Below are 16702 nucleotides of genomic sequence, written 5' to 3' on the forward strand. Positions count from 1 at the left end.
CCCTGAACCGGGGCTGCAGTAGCCCACTGGCCAGAGGATGCGCGAGGTGAAAGAGGGATTTTCAAGCTCCCATTGGCTGAAATCAACTATACGTTGGGTCGGACTTTTGGGGACCAGGGGCTCTCATTGGCTAGAGTCAACTTTCTGGGCTCCAAATTCTGGGGCTCCTATTGGTCGGAGTCAACTCTGTGGTAGCAGAATTCTGAGAACCAGGGGAGCCTATTGGCTGGCCAGTAGCCAATGAGCTTAGCCTTTGGCCTTGAGAAAAAAGAAAAAAAACCCACATCGCAAGACCCCACTTCAGAGCTAGGGGCCCGTTGGGGGCCTAGAGGGCAAGAGAGGTGGGATGAACCTCCCGCCCCAGCTCCAACCGACTTCGGATGCCCGGGCGGGGAGGCGGGCGTGGGATTTGGCACGCACACGGAACACACACGCACGCGCGTGGCAGGGGAGGAAAAGGGGACTGTGCAGATTGGGGTGCAGGGCGTGGGGGGGTGTGACTGGGCCTCACAGCAGGTGGTCACGGCTGGCAAACAGGTAAGGGCTGAAGTTGTCCCGGTGGAAGGGCGAGGGGTAGAGTCCGCTAAGGGTGTAGAGGTCCCTCAGCAGGGGCGTGGGCAGCAGCAGCTTCCGGCCACGCCCGCCGCCCCCACCCGGCCCCCCAGGCCCAGGCGAGGAGGGCGAAGGGCCCTGGCTGGGGGGCGGTGCAGGCAGGGGCATGGGCAGCGGGAGGGGCGAGGGTTCGGACCGCAACCGCGGGCGGGGCACACGTGGCGACGAGCACATCGCAGGAGCCCGCGAAGACACGCAGCTGGGGATCAGGTGGCCACGGCGGGCACAGTTCTGCGGCTCTGGCGGGGGAGAGGGCAGGGCGTCAGAGAGCTTGGGGAAAGGCAGCTGGGAACGGCACGGAACGCCTTCTGGAAGCTTCACCCTTTGACCGTTGACACCCCCCAATCCCCTCAGCACTCACTGGATGGGGTGAGCCGTGCAGGTGTCGCAGGCGGCTTACTCGTCTCGGGTTCCTGCGACAAAGAGGCAGAGGGAAGGGGCTAGTGGCCCCCCAGGGCTCCTCCAGCAGGGGGTCAGTGGGAAAGTCAGCATTCTTGGGGGGCCATGCACTTCAAGCCCAGACTGCCCCCACACACACAACACCCTGAGAACAACCCCCCCCCCCAGAGACACACCTCTTGCCTGGCTTCTGGCACCTCTGGTCCCCCTGTACCCACCACCCGCTCCAGCCGGGAGCACCCCCGGCCCCCCTTACCTGGGCTACACTTAACTTTTCGAGGGGGCTGTCCACAGTGGGGGCTGGGCCCAGGTCCCCCCAGGGGGAGAGCCTTTGGCCAGAGGGTGGACGGCTCTGGAAGTTGTGTACGACACAGGTGACCTATTACAGGGGGAGAGGGACTTTTGGGGGTCCAGTGCCAATAAGGTCAATCTCAAATCTCACCCCCCATCTTTTTAGGCATGGAGTTCCAGCTCCCAGAGCATTTTCTCGCGTTACTGAGAGGTAGGTGCTATTTACATATAGGGAGGTTTCCCATTTTTTTTCTTCTCCCTCCTTTTCTATTTGGTAGTACTCAAGAGCTACTTATGCCTCAGTGCTCTGGGCACTCCAGGGAGTGCTGGGGGATCCCTGAGTGTGCCCAGTCTTTTCTGCGCTCTCTCCAGGTGGTTCATAGGCATCTTGATGTGTATTGTTTTATTTACTGGTGTTTGGACCACACCCAGCTTGCTCAGGGCTAACTCCTGGTCTACTCAGGGATCACTCCTGGTGGGGCTCAGGGACTCCATGGGGTGCTGGGGATTGAATCCAGGTCAGCTGCATGCAGCACAAGCGCCCTACTGGCTGTACTATCTCTCCAGCCCCTCATCTTGATGTTTAAAAATGTTTCATTAGGGAGCCAGGAGATAGCTGAGTACAGGTTTACATGCATGAGGCCTGAGCTGGGTCTTTGGCATCATATGATTCCCCAAGCACCACTGAAATGAACTTTTTGTGTCACACTCCACGATGCACAAGGGTTACACCTGGCTCATGCACTCAGAAATTACTCCTGGCAGTGCTCGGGGGACCATATGGGATGCTGGGAATCAAACCCAGGTTGGCTGCATACAAAGCAAATGCCCTACCCACTGTGCTATCACCCCAGCCCCTGAAAGGAACTCAATGCAAGACCAGGAGTAGCCCCCGAGTTCTGCTGGTATGGCTCCCATATATAAAATACATATGTATGCATAATTATATATATTTATCATTAGGGCCAGGATATGGTTTAGGTGATATATGCATGGTGGCCCTGGGTTCAAGCCTATCTACCCTCTGCCCCCACTGAAGCATCCTTGGGGTGTGGTCATTACAAGAAATATATTATTTTGTTACTGGGTGGTTGGGTTTTTGGCTGCCCCTTATCCTCTGGGATGACTTGATGGAAGGATGGGCAGGAAGAAGTGGACTCACCAGAAAGGTGGCGATGGCCGCCCCAGTCAGGAAGCCGGCCAGCACATCTGACCAGTGGTTGCGGTACTCGGCCACGCGGACCACGCCCACCAGGAAGGCGGGGCACAGCAGGGCTAGGCAGAGCGAGGGTTTGACCAGGCGAGAGCCCTTCACGCGGAACACGAGGGTCACGTACATCTGTGGGAGCCAAAACTGGTCAGGAGGCGCTGGACCGTGCCCAAGTCCAGAAACAGCAGGGGGCGCTGAAGAGCTGCCCCCGAGCGCCCGGGGGCAGGAAAAGAGTTGGGGGGGACCCAGGGGTAGGGGATTGAAGTTGTGGACCCCTCTTACGGTGGTTGGAGCATGGCTACCGTGACAGGGATAGGACCTGAGATGAGTTAGAGAGGAAGAAGACTCCTGCAGGGTGAGAGCGTGGCCACGAGCCCAGGGTGTAGGACCAGAAGTTCCAGAAATTGGGGTTCTCAAATCATCAGGGCTAACCGCCAGTCCCGGGAACAAGAAAAGGCATCAGAGCAACAGGGCGTGCGACTAGGGGAAAGTGAAGAACAGAATTCCAGCATAGTCCAGCCAGGGCCGTGGTCAGGCCAGCAAAGAGCGGAACCAAACCCTGAGGGGCCGAGCTATAAAGGCCACCTCTCTGTTCTAGCTAATATCCCGGACCTGTACCATCCTGGGGACACAGCTACCTCCTAATGAGAGGCGGGTAATGTGGTTCACTGGCGCTAAGAAGAATCGACTCAGGGGGCGTGACCCCGCCAAGGGGGGCGGAGTCAAGGTCCTTGAGCGGATAGGCTCCGCCCACGGAGGCGTGGCTCCGTACTGGGAGGAAACCCAGAGTCTCATGGGAGGGTAGGCCACGCCCAGAGAGGCGTGGCCCTACCATGGGGAGGAGCCAGGGCGGTGCAAGAGGGTAGGCTCCGCCCACATGGGCGTGGTTTACCCGCCCGCCCTCCTCGGGGCTTGGCCTCTTGAGTCTCCAAGGACTCAAGACACAGTCTGCCGTAGCTGTACCCCGCTGCCCCCGTGTTGGGGCTCACCGCCGTGTAGGTGACCGCGTAGGCACACAGGGCTGCGTCCTTGCAGGGGAAGGCGCGGCGCGCGGCAGCCACCAGGCTGGGGCTGCCGGCGCAGGCCCCCTGATCTGTGACAAAGCGGTCGGGCCCAGGCCGGTCGGGTGAGGGCGGCAGGCAGCCAAGGGCTGTGTAGTTGGGGCGACACACGGACAGGAAGTGCGGCGTGGGGTTGCCGGTCACCACCTGGCCTGCATTGGCGAAGATGGTCGTGGTGAAGAGGCCGAAGGAGTAGACTCCTGGGAAGGGAAGTGGAGGGGTTTGCTTATTCGGCGAAAATCTTGACACCCCAAGGAGGCTTCTCCTGCAAATCCCTTTGTGGGTCGCCTAAGTTCCCTTTTTCCCCACCAGGGCTGCTTTTGAAGCATGTTGGGGACACCCCGGCTTCTGTCCCCCATTACGTGGGCCATAAGTCTTCTTTCCTAGGGACCATTTTGGTGGCACTCCACACTTCTTGCCCCTGGGACTTTAATGACCAGGGGCCCTTTGTTAGGTGGCTTCCGTGGAGCTGAAATCACTCCACAGCACTACCCAGCAGGAGGGGTTGAGCCATACCCTCATTAGGCTATTTTGTGACATTTTTGGAGTGTCTATGTATGGAGGGGGCAGGCAAACCTGGTGGTGCTCTGGGGCTACTCCTGGCTTTGTGCTTGGCAGGGGGTAACCTCCCAGCGGTGTTCAAGGGACTCTACAGTACCAGGAACTGAACTGGGGTGCATGCATGCAAAAATTTTTTTTTGGCCACACCTGGGGTGCTCAGGAATGATTCCTGACGCTACACTGGTGGTACAGGCAGGGGGGCATATGGGATGCCAAGGATCGATCCCTGGTTGGCCTTGTGCAAGGCAAATCCCTCCCTGCTCTGCTGTGGCTCAGCCCCTCCTGCTGGCCTGCATGCAAGATCTTCACCCCTGTACTACCTCTTCAGCCCCTGGGACACATTTCAAACCCCAGGAGGCTTCATCTCATGCCTCTCTGCTCCCTAATGTCTTGTGCCCCCCTTGGCCTCTTGGGCCTTTGGCAGCATTGGAGTCTTCTTACAATGCTCATGCTCTTGCCCTCCATCCTGCCTGTCCCCACCCTATATGCCCTCTTGGACAGCCCTAGCAAAAGACTCCTGCGTCACCCACGCCAGTATTGGGTCACTCACCCAGAAATCGCACCAGCCTCCGCAGTGGGGGGGTGAAGCGACAACAGGCCCCCGAAACGATGGTGTTCTCTCTGATGACGGGTATGGCCGAGGGGGGTGCAGGGAAAAAGGCACGGGCCAGCTCTGCCAGCAGGATCTGTGGGCAACAGCCCAGTCAGCAGAGTTGAGCCCTCCACCCTCCTCAGTGACCCTACCTCACCGCCGTGGCTCCCCCTCTGCCCCTTCCTCCAGGAAGCCCTCCAGTCTTCCTCCAGTCTGAGCAATAATCCACTCCCCTCAGTCCCAAAATCTCACTGTGAGGGTGGGCCCCGCGGTGACCAGGGTGTAGATAAGTGCAGGTGGCGCTCGGCTGGCAGCCTCGGGCCCAGGGTAGGGCTTAGCGTAGGTGCTGTCATAGCAGAAGAACCCTTGGGTGTGCACGGGGAACGTGTCCGTGAACTCCAGGCGGTAAGCGAGCAGGACCACCACACCCAACAGCACCGACTGCCCCCCAGCAGGGGTGAGACCAGGGGAAAGAGAAGAGATGGAGTCAGTGTTTTGGGGGGAGGAAAGAGGTGACAGGGAAGCAGAGAGATCACGGGGTCACGGCGCATGCGTCCCAGACAGCTGACCCCAGTTCAGTCTCGGGTACCATATGGTCCCATGAGCATCCCTGGGCATGACCTAGGAGCACCTCCAGGGTGACTCAGGGGATCCCGGACACCACAGGACCCCAGCAGCACCACGTCCTCTGGTCCCTGCATTGAACTCAGGCCTGGTTGACAGACAATCACTGGGAGGGGCCCACACAGGGGCATCCAGAGCACTATTTGGGAGCATTCCCCCACAAAAAAGAGATGGAGAAGAAAAATGATGGAAATGGAAACAAGGAAAGAGATGTGAAAGAGAAAAAGAGAGAGAGAATGGAAGGGGACCGGACAGAAAATTGAGAGAGGGACAGGATCAGGGAGAGGGAGGGAGACGGAGGCAGAGAAACAAACCAGTGGGACAGCTCATAGGGCAGTCAGTAGCAGCGACAGAAGGTGGCCTCCAACACCAGCGACACTTGTCTGGAACAACCTCTGCCTTTCCCTTCCGAAAAGCCCAAGTGGAGAGAGAAAGCCTCTAATTCTGCCCACTTGACAGAGAGACAACTGAGGTCCAGGAGGACATGTGAAATGCCTATAGCCCCCCAGAAAGGATGGGAAGGTGGGGGTGCAGGCAGGGTCCCTCCTGAGTGCAAGCTCCCGGCCACCTTCAGAGACCACGCAGCAGGATGGCGGGCCTGGAATAGGGGAGACAGGGCCTGGCACCCCGCTCCCCTTCCTGCTGCGAGTCTGTGAGGGAGTCAGGGAAATGGGGGCACTGTAGGGGCTGCCCACCTCCACGAAGACGAAGCAAGGAATGATGGAGAAGCTCCTCTTCAGCTGAGGTCTCCCTCCTGCCATGGTGAAGGTCAGGCCTGCTGAGAGGGGAAACAAGTTGGGCCCCCCCACGGAGGAGCACGGGGCAGGGGGTATCAGGGAAGACCCCGCCCACACCCAGCCCCACCCCTCGAGCTCCTGGCCAGGCCCCGGCGGAACCAGGACTGCCCTTCAGTGACCTCTGAGCTATGGGGACCTCCAAACAAGACTCTTCAAACCCAGCCCCCAAGAGGCACCGGCGAATTTAGGGTGGTCTCCCCCACAGTCTACATACAAGAGTCTACGTGCAGGGGGCTGGGCGGGGTGCTCAGGGTCAGTGCTGAGAGCCACCAGAGCCCAGTGTGCACCAAGCAAGTGCTCCAGGCGTTGGAACCCCCTGGGTGGTTTTTTGGTTTGGTGGCCAGGAACAGGTGGAATCCTTGTCACCCACATGCAAGGCATGCCACGAAGCCACCCAGCAGACCCTGTGCCCAGTCTTTTGGGGTGTCCTCTCCTCCTTCCCAGGATGACTCCTCATTTCATTTATTTAGTTTTGTCGGGGGGCCACACCTGGTCGTGCTCAGGGCTTACTCTGCATTCAGGGGTCACTCCTGATGGGGTTTGGGCGACTCTTTGGGGTGCCGGGGATCGAACCGGGGTCAGCCGTGTGCAAGGCCAGCGCCCTGCCCCTGTACTATGGCTCGGGCCCTCCCTTCCCCTTTTAGGTCCCCACTCCCATTAGATTTTTGGGGTGTCCCATCTTTCCCCCACATACTTTGCAGGAGGCACCGTGCTCTGGATGTCCCATGGCCAGACCCTTTCTCCCAGAGCCCATAGGGGCCTCTCCCTCTTGTGGGCATTGGTGCGGGCAGCTGGCCAGTCCCTCCCTCTCTCCCAGCTGCCTCTCCTCTTTCCCTCCTTCCCCTTCCTCCCAGCTGAGTTGCCTCCAGCTGCCCCCTCCTCCTCGCAGACGCCTCCCCAGCACCAGGGGTGGCCCCGTGCCAACACAGGCTAGTGCCCACCCACCTCACCTGGGCAAGGTCTTATGGCCTCCCGTCGGCCACCTCACAGCTGCACCCAGTGGCCTGCACCAGCATGGCAGGGGTGGTCCCGCCCATGGCACAGATATGGAAACTGAGGTCCAGGGAGGTGAGGGCAGGCATTCGGGGCCAGATGCCCCCTCCACGCGTCGTGCTCCGTGGTGTGACCTGATGGGAGGGTCACCTTATGTCCCAGATACATAGCGGGCACAGCCCCTCTCTCATCCACCGAGACAGGATCACCCACGCGGGCCCCCACAAAGTGCACCCCACGGTCAGAACCTCCATCCCACATCCAAGGCGTAGCCATGGCCCACCCCCCTAGCAGGGACACGCGCATGGCAGCTGCCAGGACCGAGCTGGGTGCCAAGCCTGTGGGTGAAGAAGACAGGCGGGCTCATTCAGACAGGTGCCCAACACCCACCGCACACAGCACCCCCCCACAGCACAGCACGTACACGACTGCCACAGACGCCCACACAGATCAAACAATCCTCAGCACACACAGTCGCAGGGACCCGCGGGGGCCACCCCTCCACCCCCCACCCGAAGCCACTTCGAGACACAGCAGCCAGCTGCCACAGACAGCGGGGGAGAGGGCCCAGGACAAGTCACAGCGGGTCACACCCCCAGCCCTGAGGCTTTGGATGACTGTCATAGACAGGCACGGCGTCGCCTGCGCTCTGATGGCTGGAGACCCAAGGGGCACCATGGCGGTCCCCGGTCCAGCCTAGATGGCCAGTACACAGAGCCACGCAAGGGTGTATGTGATCGTGGCCACACATGGGAACACGGAAGACGTCCCTCCCCCACCCCATCATGTAGCACACACAGCATTAGCCACACAATAACGGTCAGGCGTGCTACCACCACCACAGACACACCGCTGCGGCTGGGGGAACACGGGCACCACACACACACCTTCCGAGTAACCCCCAGCACCAGCACCAGTACCACCGCCACACAATGACAGCCCCAGGAGACAGTCACACACACACATACACACACATGCACACGCACACCTCTGAGGCCGATCAGCCAGACACCATGACAGTCGCACAGCTACACAATGACAGTTACACAACCACACGCGGACACATAATGACAACCACACAAACACACTCGCCACCGCCCCGCTGGCCTTCTCCAAGCAGGGGGCGCCCCCTCCCCGGGCTCCCCTCCCCCAGCCCGCAGGGACGCCCCAGCTGGTGGCTTCCCCGCCCCTTCCCCTGCAAAGGTCTCCCCATCCTCCTGCCTGGAACTCTCAGGATCCAATGCCCAGCCGGACAGACGGACCGGACAGATCAAGGGTCGTCGGAAGCCGAAGAGAGCGGCTGCCCCGGGTGCCCCAGACTCTCCTCTCACCGGGTCGAGGCAGTCGCTGCCTGGGTCCCCGATCTTCCCTAGACGACCCGGCGCCGCGGGACAGACAGACTGACGGACCGCGGCCCCCGCGGATGCAGGGATGGAGAAGCGCTCGACCCGGCCGGGCCGCCGCGCGCAGACTCCGCGGCCGAGCGAGGGGCGGGGTCTCGAGGGCCTCATTTACATACTTGTGAGGCGGCGCTCGCGGCGTCCTATGAGCGCGCTCCGGGGCGGGGCCCCGGGCTCTAGGGGGCGGGGCCGCCAGAGTCCTTTTCCCAGGGAATGAAGGATGGGGTGGGCGGGGGTCGCGGGTTTAAGAGGAAGATCTCGGGGCAAGGTGCTCTTGGGAGAAGCTGGATGCCAGAGCGAGACCCAGGGACGCGACCTACCTGGACCTGTTGTCCCTTTAGGGCCATAGAGACAGAAGGCCAGATTCTTTACGTCCCCTCTTTCATCCCCCCCAACCCCCCTCGCCCCTTTGCAGAAAACTGGTGTGTCCAGCGTGGAAACCCCTCACCTGGTCCTTTCTAGATGGTCTTTACCCTGACCTTACCGGCTACTAAATTCCTTTTTTTTTTGCGTTTTCGGTCTACCTGGTGATGCTCAGGGGTTACTCCTGGCTCTGCACTCAGGAATTACTTCTGGTGGTGCTTGGGGGACCACATGGGATGCTGGGGATTGAACCTGGGTCGGCTGCGTGCAAGCAAACGCCCTACCCGCTGTACTATGGCTCTGGCCCGTTTTGTTGTTTTTGTTTTGGGGGCCAAATGCATTGATGCTCAGGGCTTACTTCTGGCTTTGTGCTCAGGGATCTCTCCAGGCCGGCTCGGGGAATCATATATGGTTCCGGGGATCAAACCTGGCTCAGCAAGCACCTTCCTCAATGTCCTATCATTCCAGCCCCAAGATACTAAATTCCTTAACTCTAGGACCCCTTAGAAGCGCATTGCAAGTGGGCCTTGGGGTATCCACGCTGAGGATTCCGGTGGGGAATGTGACCGAGCCCTGCCACAGGACTGGGAAAGCACAGCCAGAGAAGGGGCTCATCTTCTTTATTTTCTCTCTGAGGGGGTCTTTGGAGAGAGCAGCCCCAGCTGCTCAAGAGAGCGTTAGGACCCAGCCTGGGGGCACGCGACCCCCACCCCCAGCCTTCTGGGAGCAAATGGCTGGGATTTAGGGGCACCCCACACTGTGGGGCTCCAGGAGGGGTGAGGGGGTCAGGGGAAGGTCCACACCCAGTGGGCAGCAGCTCTTGCTGAATGGCCGCTGCTGAGGGTCCGAGTCAGTGTCTGAGTCCCAGCAGGGGAGCGGAGGGCTCAGGCAGAGGTGTCCCTTGTTCCCTGTTGGGAAGGTACAGGTCTTGTCCCCCACGTGCAGGCACTGAGTGTCACCCTTGAGGGACCGCCTTGTCTTTGGGCCCATGTCCCTTGAAGCTGTATCAACGTGACCGCATAGTAGACTCAGTTGCCTTAGCATGTCACCCCCTTGGCCTTCTTTTGTTTTTTTGGGGGGAGTAGCCCCTGGGGTGCTCGAGGCTGCTCGTGGGATGCTAGGAGGGAGCCCGGCTTCCTGTGTGCTCCAGCCCCTGGGGTCTCTCTCCATCCACCCGCCCCCCCAACCCTCAAAGAAGCCAGTGGATGAACCCTCCCAAGTCCCCTTCCTGCGATCTCTAGGACATTCCTTAGTGAAGTTGTGAGTGACCCCTGCACCCCAAGATGCCTCACCCCTGAGGCCCATGGCCCTGGGCCGGCCCCCCACAGGCACTGAGGCGCAGTCCACGGAGTTCTGCAGCATGTGCACGGCGCACCTGCAGGAAGAGGGGGTGCTGGGAGACCTGGGGGTGCTCGGGGCTGGGGACAGAGTTGAGTCCTGGGAAGGGGGTGTGGTGAGGGGGGAAGCTGTGTGCTTGCTTCCAGGGTGCTTGGGGACTATATTGTCTCTGTTTCGTCTGGGGGCAGTGTGTGGGCAGGGCAGCAGGGATCAGGGTTTGGAGGTCAGGGATGACAGGGGGCTGGGCATCACCATATGTCACTGAGCTCTTTCTGGAGGTCGCTCTTCCAGGAGCTGGGGCTTCCCATCGGCATATCGTCTTCTGACCACTTGGACACATCGCAGCCCTGATGCCTCATCCTGCTGAGAACCTGGGGTGCGGGCTGAGGTGAGCCATTAGCCTGGATCGTGGCCATGTCGGGAGAAAGGGGCTCAGTAATTGCCTCCCAAGTGTTGACCGCCCAAGTCCCTTCAGAATCTGTGGGGCTATGCCCATTGCACAGATGAATCCATGAGGCCAGGGAGCTGTAGCCATGGCTGGTTCGAGTCTTCACTGCACCGGGGGGCGGGAGCTGAGATGTGAATCCCAGCCCCTGACTCCAGCATGGGGGTGGGGGGGGTGGCTGTGACCTCTCAACCCTGGCTGCATCCCCCTATCCCACCTTGCGGCACTTCATCTGGGTCTTCTGCATCTTCTGGATGTTTGCCAGGTTCTCCGCAATCTCTTCCTCCTGGACTTCTTTAGGGGAGACTCCGAGACTCAGGGTGTTCCCGCATGAACCGGACCCCACCCACCCTGGCTGTGGGCTCTTATGGGTACTCATGGGGCTGTTGTTTTGCTTTTTGGTTTGGGGGCCACACACAGCTGTGCTCAGGGCTCACTCCTGGTGGGCTTGGGGGACCATGCTGGGTGCTGGGGATCGAATCAGGGGCAGATGCATTTAAGGCAAGCGTGCTCCCTGCTGTACTATTGCTCCGGCCCCTTTAGTAAAAGGTAAAGGCCCTCCCGTTGATCGTCGATTTGCTCGAGCGGGCCCAGTAACGTCTCCATTGGAGACTTTGTTGTTACTGTGTCTGGCATATCGAATACTCTCGGTAGCTTGCCGGGCTCTCCGAGAGGGGCGGAGGAATCGAACTCGGGTCGGCCATGTTGGCCGCTTGTAAGGCGAACGCCCTACCCGCTGTGCTATCGCTCCAGCCCCTTTAGTAATTTTTTGTTTTAGTTTTTGGGTCATTCCTCCTCGGAGAGCCCGGCAAGCTACTGAGAGTGATGTATTTGATATGCCAAACACAGTAACAACAAAATCTCCAATGGAGACGTTACTGGGCCCGCTCGAGCAAATCGATGAACAACGGGAGGGCCTTTACCTTTTTACCTTTTTGGGTCAAAAACAGTAGCAATAATGGGTCTCATTAAAGAGAGACCCTGGCCCTTAAAGAGCCTCCAATATGGCAGAGTTGGGAAGGACGAGAGGAGAGGCTGTTGAAACCTTAGGGCTGGGAGGAATGGAGACGTTACTGGCGCCCGCTCAAGCAAGTAGATGCTCAGTGGGATGACTGTTACACGGGGCAGCGCAGAGCAGTTTTGGGGTCACACTCAGGGCTCTGCACTCAGAAATCACTCTTGGCGGTGCTTGGGGGGCCACATGGAATGCCGGGGATAGAACCCGGGTTAGCCACATGCCCTCCCCGCTGTCCTGGCGCTCCAGCCCCACTCACGAAGCTTCTGATAGATGAAAGTCACTTCCTCTCGGATCAGTTCCAGCTCCTCCCACAGGAACTTCTTACTGAGGGGAGCAGAGCAGCCTGAGGCCCCCTCCGCCCGCTCCCCTCCCCCGTCCCTTCTTCCTGCCTTCTGGCCTCCCCCCACTGATACAAACACACCCCCACCAGCCTGCTGTCTCCCCGATGCCAAGCCTTCCACAGCCCCCCCCACGCTGTGACGAGTCCCCCCCCCCCACCTGTCGCGGATCTCCTGGGCCAGCAGCTGCAGGCAGCGCGCGGTGCGGGCCCGCTGCACCTCCTCGCTGTCCCGCAAGGTCTTCTCCAGCCCCCGCAGGCCTTGCGCCAGGGCCTCGCACAGCTGCTGGGGGCCCTGCTCCGAGCCCCACTTGCAGCCCTCCTTCTCCGACTGGTGCCCAGGCAGGTTCAGCAGCTCTGCAGAGGCGGGAGGGCAGGGTCAGCAAGCCCAGCTCGGCCCCCCCCCTCCCCCCCCCCCCGCCCCCATCTCTGCCCGACCCGGGACTCGCCTTCCAGCTGCTGGATCTTGGTCTGCTGCAGACTGCTCTCCTTCTCCAGCATGGTCACAGAGTGGTTGAGGAACTCAAAAGCCTGGGTCGGGGACAGGTCAGGCCTGAGGGGCTGGGGCTGGGGGGCACCGGGGCCCAGGGGCCAGGCTGCTCACCTTGGTCTGAGCCTGGAGCTGGCACCTGAGGGACTCCAGTTCACACCGCAGGAGTTTCTGGGCATCGGCGATCCCCAGGGAGGACTTAGCTGCGAGCAGGGGAGGCAGGGAGTGGGCGGGGCCTGAGCAGGGCAAAGGTCAGCTGAGGGGGTGGTGAGGTGAGAGGGACCCTGGAGGGGTGACTCTTGGAGACAAGGCAGAGGCTGGGCAACATCAGGGCTAAGGATGGAAGCCTGAGCCATGGCCCAGTGGGGAGGCACCTGCTAGCCTGGGTTTGATCCCCGGCACCCCATATGGTCCCCTGACCTTGCAGGAGTGATTCTCTGGGTTCGATCCCTGGCACCCCATGTGGTATCCTGACCTTGTAGGAGTAATTCCCTGGGTTCAAGCCCAGAACCCCAGGTGGTCCCCTGAGCTTGCCAGGGGTAATTCCTTGGGTTGAATCCCCAGCATCCTATATGGTCCCCTGAACTTACAGGAGTGATTTCTTGGGTTCCATCCCCGGCACTCCATATGGTCCCCTGAGCTTGCAGGAGTGATTCTCTGGGTTCAATCCCCAGAACCCCAGGTGGTCCCCTGAGCTTGCCAGGTAGGATTTCTGAGCGCAGAGCCAGGAGTAAGCCCCGAGCACTGCTGGGTGTGGCCCCCAAACCAAAAACCAAAAAAGGGCTGAAGATGGAGGGCAAGTCTCTGGAGGCGGGGGGTGGGCAGGGGCGAAAGGAAGTGAGGGGAATTTCTTTTCTTTTGTTGGGGGAATCACACCCGGTGGTATTCAGGGTCCGATCCTGGTGCTGTGCTCAGGGGACACTCCCAGTGGTGCTGGGGCCCAGGTGGCGGAAGGGACTCTCGGCCCTGTTGGAGCGCGGGTTCTCACCTTTGCCTTTGGAAGAACTGGTGTCGGAAGGTTTCTAGGGAAAGGGGACAGGGCACACTGGCATCTCATGGGGGCCTTGGACACGAGTGGGGCTGAGCGCCACCTCCTCCTCCGCCTCGTGTCCCTCTGCCCAAGGTTCTCACAGCCAAAACTTAGACAATCGCTTCGGGTAGGGCATTTGCCTTGCACATGGCAGACCCGGGTTCGATCCCCAGCATCCCATAGGATCCCCCGAGCACTGCCAGGAGTAATTCCTGAGTGCAGAGCCAGGAGTAACCCCTGAGCATCGCCAGGTGTGACCCAAAAAGCCAAAACAAAAACCAAAAACCAAAAAATCTCAGACAATTGCATCTCAGCTCCACTGCCTGTCCTTTAAGACCTGCTTAGTGGGGCCCCGCATGGTCCAGCGTCGGGAATCACCAGCGTGAGGGTTCTTGGGGGACCTCCCGTTGGGGGTGGAGAAACAGCACAGGGGTAAGGCAGGTATCTTGCAGGGGTCTGGCCCTGATCCCACCCCTGACACTGCATATGGTGCCCCGAGCACCACCAGGAGCCAGGAGAACACTCTGAGTACCGCCCCCCAAAAAGGACACCCTCCCCCCACCCTGGATCAGTAGATGGAATTTCTTGGCAGGGTGACCTTAGTGATGCTGTGAGTCTTCTTTACAATGTCCGGAGTGTGAGGGTGCTCCTGGGCTTCCGGGTGAGAGGAAAGTGCGGACCCATTGGCCTGACGTCTAGGGACCCCTGATGGCTGCCAGTCTGTGCTGATCTCAGAGTTCTCAGCGGCTGCTGGCGGCCCCGCGGTCTCAAATCTTTTGGACCAGGGAACAGCAGAATCCGAGATCTTGTCCAAGGGTGTATCGGGAGAGGTGAGGGCCTCCAGCGGTCCCCCAGGGAGCGCTCCCGCTGCTCCGGGTTCCCCAGCTCCAGCATGTCCTCTCTGGGAACTCTTCCAGTGCTGTTCATACTTCCCGCTGGCTGAGACACACACGTTGGAATGGGCGGAAGTCGAGAACAGACAAGGCATACAGAAGTCGGGGTCCTGGGGCAGGCCAGCCAGAAGAGGGTCGCTTTGGGATGGAGGAGAGGGAAGCCAGTCAGACTTGGCTCCCACACCCCCAAACTCTCCTTGACACACCCTACAGCCTGAGTCCTTTCTATTCTGTCCCAGTTAGGCCCTACGTCCAGTGTTCTAATCCCTGGCTCAGGAATCTAGAGGACTCCTATGCATCCCTCAAAACCCTACCAGTGGGCCAGAGAGACAGTATAGTGGGTAAGGCACTTAACTTGCATGCAGCTGACCCAGGTACCATCCTGGGGGCCCCTTATGGTCCTCCTGGTCCTGTCAGGAGTCATCTCTGAGTGCAAAGCCAGAAGAAAATTCTGAACACTTGCAGAGGGTCCACCCACAAAAGAAGACTATAAATTAAAACACTGTCCTTCCGTTGTTCATCGATTTGCTCAAGCAGGCCCAGTAATGTCTCCATTTTTTTTGAGACTTGTTGTTACTGTGTTTGGCATATTGAATACGTCGCGGGGAGCTTGCCATCTTTGCCACGCGGGGGCGAGGTACTCTCAGTAGCTCACAGGGCTCTCTGAGAGGGGCGGAGGAATCGAACCCGGTGAGGCTGGGCTGGCTGCGCACAAGGCAAACGCCCTACCACTGTGCTATCACTCCAGCCCAAAATCCTACCAGAATTTCCTCTGTAACATCTTCCTTAATTCTTGCTTTGGGACCACAACAGTGGTGCTCAGAGTTTACTCCTGGCTTTTCTCAGGGCTCACGCAGTATTCAGGGGACCCTAAGCCACGCTGAGATTAGAACCAGGTCGGCTGCATGTGAAGTCAGTGCCTTACCTTGGCATGTCTCTGGCCCGCTTCCTTTAGACAAACATCTCCTTGTTGTGGAGCCATGTGGCAGTGCCGGGAATCGAACCCAGGGCCTTTTCACAGGCAAGGTGTGTACTCTACAACTTGAGCCATATCCCCAACCCTACCCCTTAATATTTTGTCTTGTTGTTGTTTTGGGGCCATACCAGTAGGTGGTTCTCAGGGCTCCTCTTGGCACTGTGCTATGGGATCACTCCTGGCAGGGATCGGGGACCATATGGGATGAGATTGAACCCAGATCAGCTGTGTGCAAGGCAAGTGCCCTACCCACTATGCTCTCTCTCCAGCCCCTAATCCTTAAAAATAAATAAATAAATAAATAAATAAGCAAAAGAACAAAAACTACTTTCTGAGCATCTCTGGGAGGACTGGCCGCCACTCGGAGGTTTCACACCCTTTAAAAATGTCTGTCCCAGGGGCTGGAGAGATAGCACAGCGGGGAGGGCATTTGCCTTGCAGGTGGCCGACCCGGGTTCGATTCCCAGCATCCCATAGGGTCCCCCGAGCACCGCCAGGAGTGATTCCTGAGTGCAGAGCCAGGAGTAACCCCTGTGCATCGCCGGGTGTGACGCAAAAAAGCAAAAAAAAAATAAAAATAAAAAATAAAAATAGCTGTCCCTAGGGACACCCTTGACAGTCCAGTATGAGGATTAAGCCAGGGCCATCTTCCAACTAGGTCCCAATCCCAGCTCTGCCCCTTTTAGTTACTGAATTCCTGCATGCTTCAGGGTTCTCAGGCATCCAAATGGGATGACACATCTTCCTGGGGTGTTAGAATTAAGAAAATCAGTCCGCTCCGTGCCCGTGTCGCGATTTTAGGAAGCAGGGATAATAGGGACGGAGAAGGGCAGAGCTATTTCTTCTACCAACGGAGACAGATCCCCGGGCGAGGCCCCCCTTCCTTTTGCCCCTTCCACATCAATTTCTCCCTAAATTTGTCCCGGGAGAATTCTGTCGGGGAGGGGGCGGGGTCATCAGCTTGGACCCCCGAGGCCATGACCGCTGAGCCCTCCGGGATCCTGACCCTTTTCCTCACCCACCTCTCACGTACCACCTGCTCATGCTTTCCCATGAGGAACCGCGGAGCCGGTCCCCCGCGGTGACGCTGAAATCTGACCCAGTGGGGACACCATTGCGGTCAAACGCTCCGAACCCCAAGGTAGAGTCACAGAGAGAGGCGTGGCTTGCATTCGGCTCCGCCCCCTCCGGTGTAGACCCAGGCCTCATTGGCGCCTTCTCGCTTCCGCCACTCCTAGAAATCGCGATGTGATAGGAGGAAAGCCCTATCAG

The 16702-nt window shown here is 59.3% G+C and overlaps 2 protein-coding genes across 4 annotated transcripts; both read right to left on the bottom strand.

Moving 5' to 3' along the window:
* Positions 1-381: 381 nt before the first annotated feature.
* PLPPR2 (phospholipid phosphatase related 2) lies at positions 382-8629 on the bottom strand. Of its 3 annotated transcripts, none has more exons than XM_056119274.1 (10): positions 8472-8629; positions 7098-7274; positions 6046-6125; positions 4979-5167; positions 4685-4820; positions 3502-3773; positions 2465-2641; positions 1268-1390; positions 974-1025; positions 382-851 (listed from the first exon to the last, which is right to left on the bottom strand). In XM_056119274.1, the coding sequence occupies exons 3-10, from the start codon at positions 6109-6111 to the stop codon at positions 508-510; spliced, it is 1359 nt and encodes a 452-aa protein (XP_055975249.1). In that variant the 5' UTR covers positions 6112-6125; positions 7098-7274; positions 8472-8629; the 3' UTR covers positions 382-507. The 3 variants fall into 3 exon arrangements, with proteins under 3 accessions (XP_055975249.1, XP_055975250.1, XP_055975251.1); XM_056119275.1 differs by having other exon boundaries at positions 6046-6128; XM_056119276.1 differs by having other exon boundaries at positions 669-851; positions 1284-1390.
* Positions 8630-9523: 894 nt separating this feature from the next.
* CCDC159 (coiled-coil domain containing 159) lies at positions 9524-16568 on the bottom strand. The gene is made up of 11 exons (XM_056119515.1): positions 16453-16568; positions 14160-14592; positions 13520-13553; positions 12646-12734; positions 12491-12572; positions 12203-12398; positions 11961-12028; positions 10904-10980; positions 10494-10612; positions 10196-10278; positions 9524-9814 (listed from the first exon to the last, which is right to left on the bottom strand). Exons 1-11 carry the CDS (start codon positions 16482-16484, stop codon positions 9645-9647), a joined length of 1383 nt encoding a protein of 460 aa, XP_055975490.1. The 5' UTR covers positions 16485-16568; the 3' UTR covers positions 9524-9644.
* Between the last annotated feature and the right edge of the window lie 134 nt (positions 16569-16702).

Source organism: Sorex fumeus, unplaced genomic scaffold, assembly GCF_029834395.1.
Source record: "Sorex fumeus unplaced genomic scaffold, SorFum_2.1 ptg000041l, whole genome shotgun sequence".
Classification (NCBI taxonomy): domain Eukaryota; kingdom Metazoa; phylum Chordata; class Mammalia; order Eulipotyphla; family Soricidae; genus Sorex; species Sorex fumeus.